Raw genomic sequence first — 22,321 nt, forward strand, 5'->3', positions numbered from 1 at the left:
ATGACTATCAAGAAGACACAATTCTAGCTCTGAAAATAAATATCGAACACTTATTTGCTGAACTCGATGAATCACACACATTCTCTCAAACCTATTGATCATTTTATTTATTTATTTTTATATTTCTTTATTGATTTCAGAGAGGAAGGAAGAGGGAAAGATAGAAACATCAATGATGAGAGAGAATCATTGATTGGCTGCCTCCTACACGCCCCCTACTGGGGATGGAGCCCACAACCCAGGCATGTGCCCTTTGCAGGAATCGAACCTGGGACCCTCCAGTCCGCAGGTCGATGCTCTATCCACTGAGCTAAACTGGCTAGGGCCTATTCATCATTTTATGCCCAGTTTTAACGGACTTGGTAATCACTCAGGGCTAGATTGGAAAACACAAATTTTAAGAGGGAAGGCTGGTAGAAACAAGTACTTCAGCAGCTGGGCTGATTTCTAGGCAATAGGCACAGTTACGATGTACCATCTATTCCATTATAGAAATTGTCCCATATCAGTTGATAAATAGCCACTATTCTTGAGTCTACTAGTTGCACTTCACCACTGCTCAGGACTCAATCATGGGATCCCTCAGATCCTCCCACAATGCTACAGCTGAACAAGGAACTCCTGGTATAGCAGGGGCTTCCAGAACCCTGCGCCAGCTCTGCAGCCAGCCTCCACTGGGTTTTGTCAGAGTCTTTATTGTAACAACAGTGAAAGAATAGGGTCCAACGAATCTATGACATACATTTTCTCCACATTTTAACATTTCCGAAATTAGAATCCTTTTTAGAATAGAAAAATGGTGGGTCACAATTTAACAGCATTTTTTAAGGGCACAAAAAATGCCACTCATAACGGATGGTGCCTCAGAACCAATGGCATATAACAACAGTAAGAATCAATAGCTGACAACTAAGGAGAAGTCAGGTGTGACTAAAAAAAGAAAAAAAGAGCATACATCCTGGCCCCATTTTCTATAGAAAGACAAACAACATAAAACTCCAATCATATTTTCTTCCATGTACCATTTTAAAAGTGGAAATCAAATACTAAATTGGATACTTTTACTTACCTTCAAAGCCATCATTATCGATGTCACCAAGATTAACTATAGATTCCCCAAATCTTGCAGCATATTTGTCACTTCCAACGAGCGCTGTTTCCATTTCATTCATTACTGCTCCCTAGATAGAAAGGGGGAGAAAGGTGTCATTAGAACACTCCCTGACAACTTTACACATGATTTACTGTTGTAATTGGATATTGATTTTTTTCTAATGCTTCAAACAAGTTGGACAAACTACAGACTGAGCTGTAGTACACACATCTCAGTTCAATTCAATAAATATTTATCAAGCACATGTCAACACATAATAGTATGATTAGAGCTCAAAGGATCTAAAAAATTGTCAAACTCATGATTCTTAGTTTTGAAAAATCCAATAAATCATTTTGATAATTCAATTTAGCAAATATTTATCGAGTTCCTACTGCAGGCACTGCACTCTACAGACTGAACAAATGAAAGGGAATAGGCATGTGTTTATATGTCACAGGTCCTTTCCTAAAGAAGCCCAGAGTTACAGGAAAGGCTACACACAAGCATGTAAATGACTTAGAAGTACAGACTGCTTGGTAATATCAAAGAGCACGGAAAGTATATGTAATTGTGAGAGCCGGGAGAGATTTCATAAGCAATATTCAAGGTAACTATTGAAGGATGGGCATAATTTTAATACACAGAGGAAATTATCAGCAAAGCACAGATTCCAAAGACTTTGGCTATCATGAACAGTGTGTATAATGAGTGAGACTAAAATATTCAGATTGGATCCTTGTAGGGTGGTACTGTGAACACTGGGGGAAATTTACTCTCAATTTAGAGGACAATAGGAAGCTGCTGAAGGTTTCTGAGTTGAGGAGTGATGCGACCGAAGCTGGCCTTTGGAACAGTATTCCAGCAGCAATGAACGCTGGTCAACCGTTATCCCTGAATTGGGAAGATGAGTTACTACAATAAGACATTCCATTATGTTGCAATCATAGCTACCAGACTCTCTAAATGTCACTCTCTTGTAGAAAAAATATCCACGTACTTACTCATTTCTCTGCTCAAATAGGTCTAGTCATCATTTCCTAAGTAGACGCATCTTCTTCCCCTTGGCTAGTGCCCTTCACCTTTTACTTTCCAACTAAAAAATTCCTGTACTTATTTTGCTCCCAGAGAATCACCTAATTTAAAGAGCAGAAGGCAGAAGAGACTCCAACAAGGATGAGAAGGTGCAGACCTAAGGAAATGCAAAGGCACTGAAGTTCCAGGGGAGAGTTTCAAAAAGGGGTAATCACTCTTCTGTGAGTATTCTCCAGTCACAGAGAACGGTGACCAAGGGTTCGCTGGGGACCCCTGAGAGCTATTTTAGTAGAAGTAGGTGGAAGCCATATTCATTCAAGTACCATTATTTCTTGAGTTCATTAACAAATAATTACTGAGCACCTACTTGTCCAGGACTCTGTCAGGCCCGGAGGAAACAGCAGTAAACAAGACAGATGATCCCTTTCCACAGGGTGTCTACATTCCAAAGAGGAACAGATATTAGCAAACCAAACTAATAAGTATATAATATAATTCCTTTGTGGTAGTGGTTAGTGCCTTTTTAGAGAGGTATAAAACAAGAAGTTAGAAAGGAGCAAAGCAAGAATAATCAATGCCAGAGTAAGCTTTAAAAGCTGAAATCAATTACGATTTTTAACCCCCGTGTTCAATAGTGGTGGCTGAGGGCAGGAGTGAGGAAAGAATAAAAGGGTAGACTTGTGGGTACAGCTACTCTTTTGCCCTTTAAGCAAAGGAGCTCCACTTTTATCTGGTTTTCATATTGGGATTGCTTAAGATTTCAATGAGAACAACAAGGTCCTATATTGCCTTATTTTAGGTATATATGTTACTGTTCAAACTAAATAGCTCTGCCAGAAAAAGTAATAATACATGACATCACTATTAATGAGGTATGATCACTTTGCAGATTATAAGCTTTTACTATTAAATTTAGATTAAAACAGTATAGAAAATTCCAACACATACATAACTTTCCTGCTCTACATCTGAAACTTTCAGAATCTCTCAGCTTTATAAGACTACTAGGGGCCTGGTGCACGAAATTTGTGCACAGGGGCTGGGTCCCTCAGCCCGACCTGCACCCTCTCCAAACTGGGAGCCTTCAGGGGAACCCTCTCCAACCCAGGAGTTTCTGTCTGTCTTTGCATTCATATGAGCAAGTTGTCTGAGACCCCAACCCAGTTTGGTTTGGTGCTCACAGAATAATAGAGGTCTTTTTTTTTCTTTGCTCCATTGGTGGAGATTTCCTAGAAGTTGCAAGATATCTTCCTTTAAATTTTTCCTCAACACTCTGACTTTACTTATGTCTCTCACCTTTGCTTTCCCTCCATCCCCCACCGCAACAGTAACTTGCTCCAGGCTCACTTTGCTCTAGGGTCTAGGACAGTGATGGTGAACCTATGACATGCGTGTCAGAGGTGACACGCGAACTCACTTTTTTGGTTGATTTTTCTTTGTTAAATGGCATTTAAATATATAAAATAAATATCAAAAATATAAATCTTTGTTTTACTATGTTTGCAAATATCAAAAAATTTCTATATGTGACACGGCACCAGATTTAAGTTAGGTTTTTCAAAATGCTGACACGCTGAGCTCAAAAGGTTCGCCATCACTGGTCTAGGTGATCCCACAATGAATCTGCCAACAGAACTATGATTCCCAGCATTCCTGGTGCTCCCCGTGCTCTAGGCTTCCGCTTCTGGTCCAGGGGCTGCCATCAGAACTACAATTCCCAGAATTCCTGGTGCACCCTGTGCTCTTGGTTTCTGCTTCCAGTCCAGGGGCTGCAGAAACCAAAATGACTGGGAACTCCAGATGCCTCCAGGCTGGGCTGACAGGACCGGACACTCCAGTGGCATCCCTGGGACCCCAGCTGCTCAGAGCTGGCGTGTACGTGCACTGGCCACAAGCCCACCATCTTTGTCGGGTTAATTTGCATACTCACTCCTGATTGGCTGTGGGCATCATGGAGGGATGGTCAATTTACATTATTTGTCTATTATTAGTATAGATTTCCTCTTAAATTTTAAAAAGTTTAGTCTCATATTTAATATAGAAATTTATTAAATGGTGTGGAACCACTAATTAAATAAGATTACAAATACCTTCTTGAAACAGATTTTACTTTGTTAAATCCTACCTATGCCTTAAGAAATGAACTAATGTTCTCACAAACCCACTCATGTTCTTAAACCAAAGGCAGGCCCAAAGGACCCCATGAAGACCCTATCAATTCTCTGCTTTAAGGTCAAGAAGATAGGCTGGCAAGACAAGGCCAGCAGAACTCTTTTAATTGACCTGTCCATAATTTAAAACTCAACAATAAGCAATAATTACGTATTTCTACAAATCCTATATCCACTGTGGAAGAAACTATGTCAATTTTATATTCTTATCAATCTATATTAGTTGTGCAAATTAACATTTTATCAAAACATGTCTTGATGGTCAATGGTCAAATCAAGAAATTGAAAATATGAAATATTCTCTCTTCTACTTCAAGTAATATTTTATAATTATTAAATCATATAAGGACAATCACTAAATAAGAAATCCACATTTTGAAGGATGCAAACATCATGCTTTCAAGTTAGATTTGTGCCACAATGGAAACTGAAAGAAACGTCATATATTGCAGTGAACACCTCCCAGCTGTGAACAGAGAAGCTCTGGAATGACTCATCACCTCCTTCTGGAATGGCAAAATGGGTCAGTGGCCCATTTACCATCATATTCTATTTCATTTTGGGAGCGTCAGTACCATACCAGAATTTTCACTTTCAGCAGTAAAATAAGCCTAAGGACCTGTAGTCTCAGAACTCCAGAATAAGTTCCCAACACAGTCCCCTGAGGGGCTCCCAGTTTGAGGATCCTTGGACTTACTGAGCCGGAGTTGATGTACACGAACACTCTGCCTTCCTCCCTGATGCTGCTCTGCATGGGAGCTCCCACCAGCATGTCCGAGAAGCCGTCTGCATTGAGGTCCACGGCACAGATAGAAGCTCCAAAATAAGAGCCAAGCTGCTCCAAAAACAAACCAGACCCAGTCACTGAGAAAAAAGCAGGGTTAGTCACCAAAGCCCCCAGGGAGACCAAAGGTAGAGACATATTACCTTTTTACCTTTCATTTCATGTAAGATCGTTAGTGCTCTTTCATCAATTCTGAATATGTATGCCTGCAATTGTGAAAAGAATTAGAAAAGGTTAGACTATGACATTTAAACATTTTTTTTTCATTTGATCAAAATATCATTTTTCATAACTTGTAATTGCTCAAATACAGTTTTAAAAATCCCTTTCAGGCCGAAACCGGTTTGGCTCAGTGGATAGAGCGTCAGCCTGAGGACTGAAAGGTCCCAGGTTCGATTCCGGTCAAGGGCATGTACCTGGCTTGCGGGCACATCCCCAGTGGGAGATGTGCAGGAGGCAGCTGATCGATGTTTCTCTCTCATCGATGTTTCTAACTCTCTATCTCTCTCCCTTCCTCTCTGTAAAAAATAAATAAAATATTTTTTTAAAAAAAAATCCCTTTCAGAATGATCCCAAAGGTTTAGGAAACCACGTTCAGGCTAACGTGCCTTCCTTGCAAAACTACCTTCTCGGGAGCTACCTCCTGGCCCTTGAGAGAGAGCGCAGGAAGAAAGCGTTTTTGCCTCACTTTTCAAAGTAAGGCTGAGAAAAACTTAGTAACCTTTACACAACAAGTGTAATGAAAACTAAAGCCAAAAATAACATCTTATTCTTTGTAGTCTTACCATAAAACCTGTTGCTGCCTCAATTTCCCTTTAGTTGTAAACTTGTTAACCAATAAATATAATCCTCGGGCACCTTGAGACAGTTCTCTTAAAAACAGTTTACTCATAAGAAAAAAAAAGCTTCATTTGACATATAATTTTCCTTAAAGCTTTTCTGCCCAATTTTTTCTAAAAGCCATACAACATTCACCAATTCCACTAAATGCAGCACATGGCTCATCATTTCTAGCTTTCATTCCTTAGCAAGTGTGCACTTCCTCCTTTAACCTCTCCTCTCATGCAATCTATTTGGACCCTTGTAAAGAAATAAATATAAAAATGTAGTTCTTACTTTACCAATCTGTTCATGCTGAGGCGCTCCTCCGATGACTTCGGTGGTATCCCTACTCCAAAAGTGACCAGCTCCAACTGAGTATCCTTCAAGAAAACGGACACAATTGTGAGCCTTGTCATCTGCCATGGGTGAAATATATTATCACATATCCACTCAGAATTAAGTGAGACTGAATACAAAGTGACTACACGGAACAGAATTTTAATAACATTTAGCAAAGCAATACTAGTACACACAATTGGTCATTCATTTTATGCTTTAATTATTCATATGTGTGTTATGAAACAAATTGAAGATAGCACCTTTACATTTGGTTTGTTAGTCTCTGTGTAGTACCAGGACATGCAAGCTTCCTGCATGTCCTTTTACTACAGAAATATTTTAGAGTATATAAAATATGACATTTTAAACTTTAAGCATAAATTTCCTAAGTTGCAATTTTTTTGCCATGAAATCTTCATTATGATAAAATTTTATGATGATAGAACTGGGGAAATATTTTGGTTTTATTATGTAATAAAAAGGGTAATGCCAAGTTATATTTTATAATACCTGAAGATAATCTTCAACTATAAACAAGTAAATGTTGAATTGTAGATGAATTCCCTCTGTTTGAAAGTGAATTCCTTCTGTTCAAATGGGAAAAATAGTACTGCTTTTCTTATCATTATTTCTGAGTATAAACTGCTCACATTTGAAACACATATGGTTTAAGCAAATCTGTACTTTCTAAGAAACTATAGGAAAAGCATTCCTTTTACTATAATGGAAATTAATGCCAGAAAAATCTTGTGTTTCTACTGAAACAAACTACAAATAATCCCACCTCTGATTCATTAAATAAGAATAAGAAGATAAAAAAGGATAAGAAGATAAAAATAGCTAAGCTATGAGAAATATTATAAGAACTTATGAGGCAAAGGTCAATGAGCTGGTTTTCAGACCCATATGCTTCATAATGTTACCCGCTGTCTAGAATGCAGTCGACAGCCTGACTGATTTTCAGCTGGTCCTTTAAGAAACTATACTTACTTACTCTTATATAATTAAATGAGTTAATTAATATAGAGTGCTTACAAAAGTTCCTCAGATATGGTAAGCAATCAATACTACCTTTATAATAATAAAGATACAAGCCCTCAAGTGTTTTACTCCACAGAATAAACACTTTGCAGTAAACCAGGAATTCCAGTCTAAGAATTATATGTCGATGACTGTAGTTACATATGTTCAATGTAAGTTAAAATTTCATAGATTGTATTCTTAAACAAACTCTCTTTTTAATAACCACTGGCCATTTTGATCTTTTTTTTTTTTTTTTTTTTTAATCCTCACCTAAGGTATTTTTCCACTGATTTTTAGAGAGAATGGAAGAGAGAGGAAAAGACAGAAATACGGTATTGACATGTGAGAGAAACACATGGATTGGTTGCCTCCTGCACACGCTGGGGAGGAGCCTGCAACCAAGGTACATGCCCTTGACCAGAATCGAACCCAGGACCCTTTGGTCCACAGGCCGATGCTCTATTCTCTGAGCCAAACTGGCTAGGGCCATTTTGATCTTTTGAAAATATAATTTCCCTTATTTATAATCACTACTATCTGTAAGAAAGATTATAATTTCAGTTTGTCAATTTTTACAGTACCTAAGTAACTTCCAAATTTTACTTGATTGTCACTGTCTGAAAAAGCCACATATTTATTTGAAGTTATACTGTAGACAAAAATAGAGCCAGTCCAAAAATATGATCCTGGAGCTCCCATCACAATTAAATCCTGTAAGAAATAAACAATTTAGCATCATTTAAAAGTTTAATCTCACCACCCCAAACCTCTTCCAGATATACATTTTAAGTAAATAGCAACAAGAATAGATTTTTTATTATAAATTTCTAAAGCCTGAGCATTTTATGAATTTAAAAACACACCAGGAAAAAAAAAAAAAAAAGCCAGAGAAGCTAGCTAATGGATTTTCACTAAAAGTAGAGTTTTAGAAAAGAAACTTTCACTTCACACTTATCAGTGGACTTAGAAACCAAAGGTAGAATCATTGAACACTAGAGTAAGTTTTCAGGAGAAAGGCAATGTGGTTTCTATTAAAGTCAATCATATCTGGGTAATTCATTAGTGCTCATTACAGAGATAATCATGTGTTGTCAAAGAGTGAAAAAGTAGACAATTTATTTCAATTTGCAAAAAGCCATTAACTAGTTTCCTTAACAATGTTAGATTAGAAAAAAAAAGAAATCCAATAAAACAGTGGTTCTCAACCTTCTGGTCCTTTAAATACAGTTCCTCATGTGGTGACCTAACCATAAAATTATTTTCGTTGCTAATTCATAACTGTAATCTTGCTACTGTTATGAATCGTAATGTAAGTATCTGATATGCAGGATGGTCTTAGGCGACCCCTGTGAAAGGGTCGTTCGACCACCAAAGGGGTTGCAACCCACAGGTTGAGAACTGCTGTAATAAAATCTTGCGCATGCGGTTAATGATTCTCTCTTATCATTGATGTTTCTATCTCTCTCCTCATTCCTCTCTGAAATCAATAAAAAAATATTTTTTAAAAATCTGGGGACATATTTGATGATAAATAAGGATTTAGAAAAAGCAAACAGGGGGAAGGTCGAATAAGCAGATAGTTGTCTAGTAAAATATGAAAACTTTCAGCAACCAAACCTACTTAACATATTTCTAAATTTCCTAAACAATTCTGAATTTCAAAAAAGACCAATTTAAATATACATTAAAGAAATCATTGCTTTTTTTACATAGTAGGTAATATTTATGGAAATTGTAAACCTAAGGCCTTCTACATAGATTCAGAAAACATTCATGAATTCATAACTGGTTTTTAAGGGAAACTGGGAACTTTGGAGGTTGAGTACAACTGTGATCATTCACTGGGACTCACAGAATGACTAGAGTGGTAGAAAAAGAATAATCGAGTTTGAGAATATATCTAATCTAAGAGGTTATTAAGTTCTTCAATCTCCCAATTCTCATAATTTTAATTGAAAGTGTGAATTCATATGTTTACTCCTCTCCTCAACAAGTAAAAATAACATAGGCATTTTCGATGTCTAAGTTAACAAAACAAATAACTATAGCTACTTTTAATTTCTATTAAATTCTTAATGAAAGTAATATTCTTTAGTATAGACTTTTAATTGCTCTTATTTGGCATAGCTATCTAATATTAGGTATTTTCTCACAATATACGTCAAATATTCAGTGATAAAAATTAAGCTATAGTACTGTACTTTCAAATATTAATCATATATTATACAATTTTTACTGTAAAGCATAATATCAGTCTTCTAAGTCTTCAGAAACATTAAAATTCTATATGTAAACATTCATAGCAGCTATTTTTTGGACTATTACCTTCGTGTGAAAACTAGATATTCCAACTTGACATGATGCAAAATTCTCTCCAAAAGTTTTCACATAATCTAAAATAAAGAAGAAAGAAACAATTCAGGATTTCACATAAAGGAATCTGTATAATTTTATTTTATGGAGGATCGATGACTAGGCCAGAACACAAATTAAAAAATACTTGAATGGAGGCTCCTAGCTCTACCATCAGCCAGTTTTTGACCAAAGGCAGAAAAGGGGGAGAAAAACTTTCACAAACAATGACTACTGTCCTCATTTCATAAGCCCCCCTCCCTCCTCCACATTCATTTGCAAATATGGATAGACATTTGGGATAAAAAATAGCATAACAATCGGAGGTGGGGGCCCCTTCTGCTACCAGAGGGCTGGTACAATTAGATGAGATCCCTTGGTCACAGTTTTCTCCTCTATAAAATGAAGGCATTTGACTCAAAAAATTGCCAGAATTTCTCCCACAGCTAATATTCTAAAGTCTACTGCCTAATTTCATATATGCAATTACCAACCAGAAATTACACGTATTTCATTCCCAATTTTTTTTTAGTTATAGTTCCTCCATTAAAAAAAACTAACAGGGGAAAAAAAAAACCCCACATACAGGCTTCCTAGATTTTGCCCAATAGAGAGTCTCTTATTATGAAGCCGCTATGAATGGATGTTTTTGGAACTTGCTATGAACACAAAGCTTTGCTTCTGAAACACTGACATCAGTAAACGTCTATGAAAATAAGAATCAGGACCCATCTTTGCTTTGGTTTTACTAACTAGAAAATTTAAAAGAATTGCTGTCATTTATAATTACTATACTCTGTCATGATTTTCACTTTTTTATAATATCTTCCCCAAGTCTATTTTTTCTATTTTTATAAATTTTCCCATAATTTTAGTTATACTTATGTCATCTTGATTTTATTTTTGTAGAATGTGACTAGCAAAACTAAAAACAATTATGAAAATGTTTCAAAGTATAAATCACAAACCATTAGGAAGAAGAGGATAATAAACATGGAGAAAAATAGACTGAGTTTTACTGCATTAAGAATTCAAAATTCACCTTTTATTTTCTTGCCATCCAAAGGCCAATCAGGACTATATATAAGCTTCTCCATGATATCAAATGCAATAATAGAGTCAGTACCTGAATTTACTTATTTGTTCAAAATTTTGTTAGGTGATAGATATTTTCTTGGAGACTGGAATAATCATTTTGGTTAGAAAAGCTGGAATGTATATTTATTTAATGCTGAGTTTTCCAAAGACAGATTTTTAGACCTTGTTCTATTGCAGATATATTTTTTTAATGCTCTATTGTCATTCACCATGAACTTTTTTCCCTTCAGTTGTTTATTTATGTCCTAGCTCTGTGTGCAGTAATGCTACCTATGGTCTAGAATTTTTATGGGAAAACCTTTCAAACTTAAGATACCAATCCCTTGCTAGTTCAAGAAAAACAAGTGAATTTGAAAAAAAAAAAAAAGTGAAAAATACTTGCTCCCATTATACTTGAATCTTTCTGAATATTCTTTGCAGCTAAAGATAAAGCAAGTAACCTAAATAGTTTTTCTTTCTCACTGATCATACATTTCAATGTAATTTCACGATTTTAAGTGTCCTATAGTTGAGTATTAGACTCACGTACACTGAACTGAAAATGTATTTAATGCAAAAATGGGTAATTATCAACTAGAATCTAGAATTATTCAAATTAAACTGTGGAATTTCCTAAAAACACAAAGTGCATTTATGAAAACTAATACTGTAACTGAGTAAAAAAGCAAAAGGGTACTTTGAGTATTTATAAAGAACACAGCTATTTCAAAAATCCCCTCCCCACACATCTAAAATTGAAAATAATTGAAAAAAATTGAAAGTCATTCACTTGTTTCTTTTGATCCAGTTAGTATTAAAATCTTCCTTACCTTGATAGCATGGAGCCATTCTTGTGCTCAGCGCTGTCCGGAAATCAGAGGGCATTTTATAGCAAACACCTGTGGGAAGCTTATTTTCAGTCTTCATGTAAAATATATTTTTCCATCTATGCCCACATGTCTGAATAAAACATAAAAGTAGACTAAATTATGTGAAAGTCACACCCAGAATATCTGATTTCATGATGTAATCAGTGGACCAATTCCAATCACCTACCACGATGGATCCATTTTCTCCTGGCTGTCTGGAAAGTGTGACCCCCAACCATTGGTTGTCTCTTTCTTCCAAACAAGTCTTTCCACAACGGTCTCCATCAGGGCTACCTACCGCATTTGAAAACAACGTTATCATCAGTGACCTTGAAAACCATGTTATTCTAGGAGAGCAGAGAAAATTAACACATCATGCTTGTCCCCAATGTTTTTTCCCTTCAACCACATGTGAAGTGCCCAAATTTCTGCTTCTGTCATCTTACATTCATTGCACAATGGAGGGGGGAGGAATAACTGTGAGTTATGTAACTGTGAGTTACTTGGTACAAATGTTTTCTTGAAAGGTGATTTTTATTTGTAGAAATGACTGGAAGGGGAGATGACCAGTTTACACCAACATAGGCTGTGCAAAATCAATGGCAATGCATAATGCTTGGTGAAGAATTCCCACCTTTGCTTGGACCATTTATCTAGCATTATTGACAACATTATCAGAGCACTTTGTAAGACATACCTCGAATTGAGGCATTAACAATAAAAGACAGTGTGGTCTTCAGCACTGAAGCCAGCTTCTGGAAGCTGGGAGGGGATGACTGAGCATGTGGAAATGGGCAGTGTCTAATGGGCATGGTAACACGGAATAGCACTGAAAGCAAACTACCCTGTGGTTTATATTAAGTTGATCGTGACTGCTCTCAACAAGGGAAAAAAGACGTGAAAACCAGGTTATCTCAGTAGTAAATAAAAAAAAAACCCTGGGAGCTCTTTGGCAAATACATGAATAGAAAGAAAACTAAACATAAATATGACTCATGGGCAATACAGTACTCCTAAACTGTACAAAAGAAAGTCACCTACTCAGTGATGATGTTTCCCTTTGTTAGAGTGACTTCTATGCTTTATAGCTAGGATCCTGTATTCAAGTGATTTTAATTAAGTGATTTTAGGGAAGAATAAGATGCAGTACCTTAAGATTCCTTTTGCTGTCTGTATTTCCACCCTCTTCAATTGCCATGTGATAGCCTAGTCCACCCAGGCTTCCTTCCAAAGGCAGGTCTATGTACTTGCATTAATGTGATCGGAAGAATGTGGAACTTGGGTTTGTTTACTTCATTTTGAACACTGGTCACTGTGTTCAGACATTTATAGGAACCATTTTCTAAATTAGGCACTGTCTCCTCCTATAACCTTAAACCTTAAAGTTTCCTGGGAAAACTCAGAATACCTATATCAATAAAGCTAATATGAAAGTGAAATTATTTGCAAAAGATCTCCTGGGTAGGAGAGATTTTGTTATAAGGAGTATAGGAAGATGATTGTGTATACTCTTGTTTGTTCTTCAAGATGTTGATCAGGAAAAACAGCAAAACTCTTAACACAGCGGAACTGAAGAAAACTTACTAGCCCCTGGAATATTCTGCTTTAGTAGGTTCAGGTGAGGCCCTGACTACCCCAGATGGTTCCCATGATCTGGAAATTGCTATGAAAGAATGAGCAATTCTTATGGGTTATGTTGTTCTGGCCAGGTTTCCTGTAGAATAGGGACTGGCAAGTCCCACCTATTGGCAGTGGCTGCTTGGAGCACTACAGTGAAAGGACGGCACCTAAGGATGAGTCTGGAAGAAGAATGCTGGGGTTGATTAGCAATGTCTATTTGGAATAGAAAGAATCTTGCTGCAGCCCAAACCTTGGCAAAAGAGAATCCCAGTGGAAACGTAAGGTCTCTATGTTAAGACTAATAAAAAGGAAAAGGAAGGGAAGAAGGGAGAGAGAAAGAACTGTATTGCGTGCTTTGGTAGGTAAGGTCTCATACAGAGTTCAACTGTGGCTACATGTCGTCAACATAATGGAAGGAAAGTGAAAGAGAATGACATGAAATTTTAATTTTCACTGTGATGCAATTTTCAGTTTGACTTTTCACTAAAATTGCCAGTTTTTGGTTTTTTTTTTACTAATGTCAAAAATAGACAATAAATGATAGACCCTGTTTAACTGAAGTTGAAGTTCCTATTATTTACAATAGATACTTCAATGAAATATCTTCTAAGAAAATACCAAAGTCTTCTAAATTTACAGTCACTAAGGCAACCAAGTAGGAGAAAAATAAGGACAGGAGAGGAAGGAGGTCACAAGTAACACATATCTCTATTAAAATGTGGTGTGATATAATGGACACTTTCATCAAAATTATACTCAATATTTAGAAACAAATTTACTGTTCTAGAGATGCACCCCAAAAGTTCTAAAAATGTAAACAAACCATAGTTTAGAAGTACACAATGCTATGTAAGTTGCTTGAGAAAAATGGCCAAAATTTTTTTACCCGCAAAAATAGTGAATTGTTACTGTCTGTTTCTTGGCCGAGTCTTTAAATTTAAAAATGAAGACTAGAGAAACCCCTGTGTGATTAAGCTGTTTTCTGGAGCCATCAACGATTCCACCTTGTATCATCCTGTTTTCGTTTTAGCTCCACCAGGATGTCACCACTGCTCAGAATCTCACACTTCAGGCTCACACACATCATAACCAAACTACTCACTTTCCCACTTTTTTGGTGTCACTTTCCTCAAACATCTTTCTCTCCATGTCTGAGTACCTCTCAGGTCTCTGGGACTTATACCAATGCACCATGCCCCCAACCCCCACTTTTCAAGCCTTTGGCCTCAAGTACACCAGCTTTCCTGCCTCTGCAGCTTGCAGATGACAGGTCACAGGACTTTCTCAGCCTCCATAACTGAGGGAGCCAATTGTGAATCTCCTTGTAGATAGATTGAAAGGTAGACAGATGGGTAAATCTATCTAGCTACGCTGTCGGTTCCGTTTCTCTGGTGAACCCTGACTAAATCACGTACATTATTCATTCACAACTATTCTGTCCACTTCCCAGGCCTAGTAAATAATGACCTACTTCATCTTGACCAGTACTAAGTCTTGTTCATTACTAGCCCACCCCCGGCACAGAGCCTGGAAACGTGTGCTGAAAATGGAAGTTCAATAAATGAAAAGCAATTCAAAACTTTGACTGGTTTGTTTTGACTGAGTATCTTATCTTCTATTTGTGTTTTGTATCTTAACGTGAAATGTGAGTACAAAAGGATCAATACCTCGGCAGAAAGGAAATTCACACACCAACACAGTCATGAAACAATTACCCTTCCACACAAGAAATAAGAACTAATTCTAATCAGTGAACAAACACACAGACTCACACTTATAGAGGGTTCTCCTTTTCTTCCTAACACACCTCTGCCGGCCACGGTCATACTTCCAGCACCGGTTACAAGACAGGAGCAGTTCAAAGAATGCCTGTAAGTCCCCACTACCACTCCAGGTCTTTTCTTAATTTCCAGGGACTTTTCTTTAAGGTTTTCTTCTTTAATGCCTACAGAATCTTGGCAGAGAAATAAAACCTTCTCATCATCAGCTTACACTCGGGGCCTTCTCCCGAGCGTTTTCTTAACCAGCTTGCTCCTACGTCCACTCCTTTATCACGTGGTTCTCGGCCTTGACTGGACATTAGGATCACCTGGGGAGAGTTCTCAACAAATCCTGACACCTGGTTCCTTCTCCCAGCGGCTCCGATGTGACTTGTCTGGGTTGAGACCCAGACGCCAGAATTATCTGAAAAGCTCCCTGGGCACTTGTAGTGTGCATGCGGGCTCGTGAGCAACTGCTCTGCAATGTAAACGCTGTGCCTTTCCTGCATTATGTCATATCTGAAAAGAAACCTTCCTTTTAAAAAATGATACTAGAGGGCAGGGGCGGGCTATACGAAGTCAATGGGAGGAAAAAGGAGACATGCAATACTTTCAACAACAAATATCTCTATAATAATACCTTTTTTCCTCCTTGGTTTTAGCTAGATATTGAATAGGATATCAAATGTTAAGTAAATTTTTTGTGTGTGGAAATTCAGTATTTCTAATGTGGCCAGAAATGATGATGAATAAAACTGGCATGGGAAAGCTAACGTCAGGAAACTGAAGATCATAAACAAACCCAGATTATCTTTATTTTTGACTCAAATGTCAGGCTGTAATTATTTATAATCTGGTTTTCAACTCAGCTCATTTATTACTACTGTAAACTCAGTCAATTAAATCAGCTTCATAATTAAAAAAGTACTTTACATGGTTTAACATAAAAGAGGTCAGCAGAAATTAACATTTGATAATTTCCCATGCTTTTATACAACTAGAATGACTAATTCTTAGCACAGTTGAATGCATTTTCCCAATAGACATTAAAAATACAAAGCTATATAAAAACCATATCCCTTATTCTAAAAACTGAAACCCATTTTTTTCTTTTTTCTTTTTCATTTGGGAAAGGAAATACACAGATGAATGCTTACTACTTCATTTTTTTTAAATTTCCATCTACTGATTTTTGTATCAGTATATATACATGTATATAAATATGAATAACAGTAACTTCGATAGATGAATATAAAGGATGTTAGTACAAAGCCAATTAAGTACACCTTTTTACCACCCCCTTTTGTTGGTGTTAATTACTGTCATTGTTGCAAGTCCCCAAATATGAAAGAGACTATGGAAGGGTAGATATTCAATCTTGAATGTCTCCTCCATGAAGGCAGGAACCGTATTTTGTTGACCGTGGCACTCCCACAGCCCAGAACAGGGCCTTCCCTGCAGAAGGCCGGAATGAAATGCGTATTTGCTGAGGGAGGGAATTCTGAAATACATTATACCACCGCAAATCCTTTACTCGATTTACTAATCCTTCACTGCAGCGATTTCCAACCTTTTTCATCTCCTGGCACACATAAACTAATTACTAATATTCTGCAGCACACCAAAAATATATATAATTTTTCCTGATCTGATAAAAAATAGAATAGGTATAATTTTGATTCATTCACACCTCTTGTGGCACACCGGTTGAAAATTGCTGCTTTACTGCAATAATTGCACCAAACTCTCAGGGATCTAAGCTTTGGAGAGATCTTTCTTCACTACTATTCTTCCTTACTTCTCTTCTAAAATATTGCCTTGAGTTTTAAGATGGTAGCAGATGTTCTGAAGGGAAACCGTGTTTGGAGGTTTGAAGATTTTTACAAAGTAGGGTATGTGAGCAGGACTATTTAAAACGAAGTCAGCTGGGCACATAGGAGGTGCCTGTTTCACAGCTGTGCACAAGGATTATGGGGAGCAAGTGAGATATGTGTGAAGCGCTTGGGCCAGAGTTTAGCAGAGAAAGCAAACAAATGTTAGCTGATGTTAACATTGCTGTTATTTTAAAGATTAATCTAAACATGTGATTAAGCTGTACATATGTCATGGAATATATCCTCCATAAAATATTTGTGGCACATTGTTGTTGTCACTTAATCCTTATCATACACATTAGCTCATTTAATCCTCACAGTAGCAGCAGAAGACTAGTTTATCAATCCCATTTTACAGATGAGAAAATTGAGTCTTATAGAAAAAAATAACTTCCCCCACCCCATGGGGCTGGTAAATGGAAATTATTAGAATAAAAAACTTGTCAGAAATAGGCCTGTTACTTCCCACTACCCTATAGCATATAAAATAGAAGTCTACTTTCAGATGTATGAATTAACTGAAGTCATGTCACTAAGTTTTTTCATCAGAAAATGTATAAAATATCACAAATCTGACCCCAGACTGTAGTCAACTCTATAGTGTTCACGAAAAATGTCATTTACTTGGTCTCTATCTTGTCCTGTGATTTTCCTCAATTTAGATCAGTTCTCAGTGTTTTGGCATTTCCATCAAGGAAAGACCAAAAGGAAAAAACAGACTCACAGTTCTTCTTTCCATCACTTGCTGGCAGCTTGAGTGAAACGCTCTGTGGGTAGGGGTGCCTGGGACTTTTGGTTTTAATGACATATTTGCTTTATCTGCCTGTGTACAGTGCTGTGACTTCCCCATCACTTCAGACATTTGATCGGGGCACTCCGTCTGGCTTTCTAGCTCCGAAGAGATATATGTGTGTGTGTGTGTGTGTGTGTGTGTGTGTGTGTGTCTGATCTTTCAAAACATGTGATGTAATTTCAAAGTTCAGAAAAATAGTGAAAGTCCTTACTTCCACCAATTACTTTTTTTATGTTGAAGTTCTATTCCATTTAAGTCATCTTATATGTTTCAAACTGTTCCACTCTTTTTCTTAATCCTGAAAAATGAATGACTCTTGTTCTATGTTAGTCATTCATTCAAGATACCTTTATTTGTAGAAGCAATAATTACTGAGTGAAAATAATTATACAATTAATTCCTCTACCTAAATTAAAAATATTTGAAAAACATGTATGATTCAAGGCGAACAAATCAATTCAAATGTGACAAGATCCTCAGGCCTACCATTGCAGGGTTATGAAGGTTACGGAACATTTATGGCTGTGCATGCCAGGCTGCCTGGCAACTAGTACGTGTTCATTAAATGGTAAATGCTTCTGCTCCCCAGCACACCCACATTATGTTGCTTTGACTACACCAGCAGGGGGAGCTCACAGGGCTGAGAGATTTGACCAGCAGTCAGCTCTTTAAGCCCAGTGGCCCCTTTTTATAGTTTTCCTTATCAAACCCTAACTATTAAATCCATTATAATAAGTTTATCATATTAAACTATTTACTTTCCAAATGCATCTAATGAAAAGTGATGATGTTTCTAAGAGCTAACAGTAATGTGTATGGATTCAATAGTAGTAACAAGTAGTAGAGTAAAATGCCTTTGTGCTAGCAGTGAAAAGGGACATGAGAGCACTACACTTCCGAGCCATAGCCTCCAGCTTGTGTAGTGGGAAACGAGAGTCAAACTATCAAAACAAACATCAACATTAGACACCATTCTCAAAGTATTTTCTCCTTGGAAAAACAGGTATTGAAATCTCAGCTTCTCAGATTTCCTATCAAAATCGGATAATAACTAATAATCGTTCACAACTTACATTGAGAAACAGCTTATATAATCACAGGCCTGAAAACGCCAGCATTTCAGTTCTCTTTTTCATTTCATTTCATTTCATTTCATTTTATGTACATTTTTTTAACTTTAGAATTTTATTTATTTTACTTTATTGTATCCGGAAAGAGAGTTGAACACTGAGGTAAACATTGGCAGAGGGTAGTGCCAAGTTTATAAATCGGGGTTGATCCTGAGCTACCATGAGGCCACAGAACTCTAAAAAACCTGGTTACTTGTGAGCTTGATTCTAGGTTTAGTGTCTCTTCCAGGGATCTTAGGCCCAAACTCTTTCAAATTCCTGCAGAAAACCTACACAAATCTTTTTACTAACTACACCAGGAAAATATACTGCAATTTATCATAATTGAACATGAGTGAACATAATTTAAGGAGGGGCCATTGTCTTATAATAATTGCTAATATTTATGACATGCTTCTTATGTATACATTAATTCATTTAGTTTTCATTCCATCCCTATGAGGAGATATTATTGTCATTATCCAAATTTTACAGGTAGAGAAGCTGAAACAAAGAGAGATTAAGCATCTTGCCCCAAATCACAACCCTAATTAGTGGAGGAAAAAAGGATTCAAGCCCACACTGTTAATTAGCATCTACACTACCTTACAATGATATGCTATTAATACTTTCCCCTATTAATGGAGGAAAAGAACCCAAATATTAACATTATTAATAATTCTATACTCATTTTATTTCTATAATAAACCTACTAAGCTGGTAACATTAATTTCCAACATTAGAAAATTCTCTACTTCCATGGTTTCCAGTTAATCTCTTTGTCTTCAGGATACTCATTTTATTTCTATAATAAACCTACTAAGCTGGTAACATTAATTTCCAACATTAGAAAATTCTCTACTTCCATGGTTTCCAGTTAATCTCTTTGTCTTCAGGATTCGCTTGAAAAACTATCACTAATATATGAATTCCATTTTGAGTGCCTTTGAAATAAGAAAACACAAAAATGTTAACAGAAACAAACTCTGGGGAAATCTGCTCTGGCTTCATGCTAGGTGGGCCATATTGAAGTTCTGTGCCTGGTTTGGGAATTCACAGGGCAGAACAGAGGATGTCAGGAAGACAGCAAGGCTTAAAAATATGTGAGAGAAGTAACAATCAGTCAGGGAGTCTTTGGCATTGTCCTGAACGTTTGGAGGATTGGACTGAGATGAGGAGTTATAGCAGACGAGTCTCTATAAAAAGCTTAAACTTTAAGGATGGGATAAAATGTTGCAGAGACAATGACTGTGGAAAAAACCTACCAAATACTAGAAAACATTTACAGGAACACAAAGAACGGTATCAGGGTGAGGTACACCTAGAAAGATTTCCCAACAGAGGGTGTGCCTGGGAAGAGTCTCCTATGTAGGGTGTCTAATCCACTTCACACATTATTTCCCATCAGAGAGATCTGGCAACTAAGTCTACATGGTTACTCTTCTCATTGTGCATTACAGAATTTCTTATAAATATTTCCTATCTTTAAAAAAAAAGATTTTTGGAGGTAAACTGAGAGCATCAGCACAAACACAATGCATCATTGAGCCCAGTCCTGTCATTTGTAAGACCACTTCCATGTTTCAATTTGATGCTTCAGCTACTTTTAAAAGAAAATAAAAAATCCCTGTTTTTAAAGATGGTCAGTTCCAAGCTCCTATCTCTGGAGTGAGTTTTATTGTTTAGATTGCCTGGTACAAATCGAGGGACCCCTGGGAGCCCAAGGCTGCCTCCACTTCTTGGAATGATGCCGAAGTGTGCCGCAGAGCGTCCCACCCAATCGGAGAAATGCATCCATCCACTTCACATGTACTGAGCTTTGACTATGTGCTCATCAAAACTGGTAAGAACTGGCTCAACTACTCAGGGGTCTGCTCTTCCAGGAAACCAACTCTCATTATCCGGTTTCTCCCCCAAACCCCCACTGTGTGTGTCTCTATTATCACGCTTATATTTTCTCATGATTAACTGTCCACCTGAGTTCTTTGAGGGCTTCAGCCATGTCCTATTCAACTTTCTATTCCCAGTACCTAGCACAAGTAATTGACAAAATTTATATAATTAATGAAAAGCCCAGTTAAAAGAGTTATTGAGACTTGCTTCCAATATTTTCTCACTCCTTCCTTCTCAACCTCTAATCTGGCTTCACCTCTATAACTGGTCTTACCAAGGTTACTAATGAACTGATTCTATCTGAATCCAATGAAATCTCCTAAATTCTTACTTGCTCCACCTCTTGGCAACTTTTTTTTTTTTTTTGCCCAACCCAACTCAACAGGGACGGAGTCACAGTAAGTAGGAAAAGGAAGAGACAAGCCTGAGACTGGAGCAACTTTTGATACTGTCACTCACTCATTCTTCTCAAATTCTCTCATCCTTAGACCTCCATAATGCCACACCAACCTGATTTCCTTCCCATCCCTTTGGCTTCTCCTCAGGCATTTTTTCAGGCTTCTCTTCTCTTCTCCAGTATTCACAACCATGGAGAAGAGAAGATGAATATTCATATCATTTGGGAACCTAGCAGTGGTTCTCAACCTTCCTCATGCCGCGACCCTTTAATACAGTTCCTCATGTTGTGGTGACCCCCAGCCAGAAAATTATTTTCGTTGCTACTTCATAACTGTAATTTTGCTACTGTTATGAATCGTAATGTAAATATCTGATATGCAGGATGTATTTTCATTGTTCCTGACCCACAGGTTGAGAACTGCTGCATAGAGGATCCTATGCCCTACTGAGGATTCTGCACTCAGTTCCAATGAGTTCATCAACCTGGAAGCTCTCCACATTCTATCCTTTGGGTTTTTACGGAGGCTTCATTATATAGGCACAACTGATTAAAACATTGGCCATTTGTGATTCATTCCACCTCCAGGCCCTTTCCCCATCTCGGAGCTCATGGAAGTGTGACTGAAAAGTCCACACTCTAATCATCTGGTGGGCTCCACTACTAACCAGCCCCCATTCTTTTTTCTTTTTAATTTTATAGTTGCCAGAATTTTTTTTTATTGGTTTTAGAGAGAGAGGAAGGGAGAAGGTGAGAGAGATAGAAACATCGATGAGAAAGAAACATCAACATCAATCATCTGCCTCCGGCACACTCTGCCAGGGATCGAGCCCACAACCTGGGCACGTGCCCTGACTGGGAATCCAACCGGTGATCTCTTGGTGCATGGATCAATGCTCAACCACTGAGCCACACCGGCTGGGCCCAGCCCCCATTCTTAAGTGAGGTCCAAAAACCACTTCATTAAAATAGCCATAGATATCTCTGTCTCTCTTATCCCTCAGGAAATTATAAGGGTTTTAGTTGTTTTGTGCCAGAAACAGGGACAAAGACCAAATACATACATTTTCCTTTCTATAAATTACACTATTACACTTACCTAGACCCACCTCCCAACATCTTGGGGAATAAACAGCAGTATTCTTAATGTTCTGCAGGAGAATCTAAATAGCGGCCTGAGTAGAGCAGCATTGTTCCAGCCACTTCTCAAATGTAGCATCCTCCGGGATCTATCCTGGGTCCTCTAATCTTTTCAGGGTGGAGATTTCCCAGATTAAACTCATTGAACTCCAGGGCATTGACTGCCACCT

General features: G+C 37.4%; 1 protein-coding gene across 1 annotated transcript in view; it reads right to left on the bottom strand.

The window, feature by feature from the left end:
* ITGA4 (integrin subunit alpha 4) overlaps positions 1-22,321 on the bottom strand; it is a 78,710-nt gene that overhangs the window by 49,036 nt on the left and 7,353 nt on the right. Inside the window, exons 3-10 of the mRNA XM_081095436.1 lie at positions 11,753-11,859; positions 11,527-11,656; positions 9,593-9,660; positions 7,849-7,978; positions 6,200-6,285; positions 5,227-5,289; positions 4,997-5,134; positions 1,070-1,181 (exon numbers count right to left, since the gene is read on the bottom strand). Coding sequence (XP_080951562.1) covers positions 1,070-1,181; positions 4,997-5,134; positions 5,227-5,289; positions 6,200-6,285; positions 7,849-7,978; positions 9,593-9,660; positions 11,527-11,656; positions 11,753-11,859 — 834 coding nt within the window. The remainder of the gene's footprint in view (positions 1-1,069; positions 1,182-4,996; positions 5,135-5,226; positions 5,290-6,199; positions 6,286-7,848; positions 7,979-9,592; positions 9,661-11,526; positions 11,657-11,752; positions 11,860-22,321) is intronic.

The sequence above is a fragment of the Myotis nattereri genome (assembly GCF_964212035.1).
Source record: "Myotis nattereri genome assembly, chromosome: 7".
Lineage (NCBI taxonomy): Eukaryota > Metazoa > Chordata > Mammalia > Chiroptera > Vespertilionidae > Myotis > Myotis nattereri.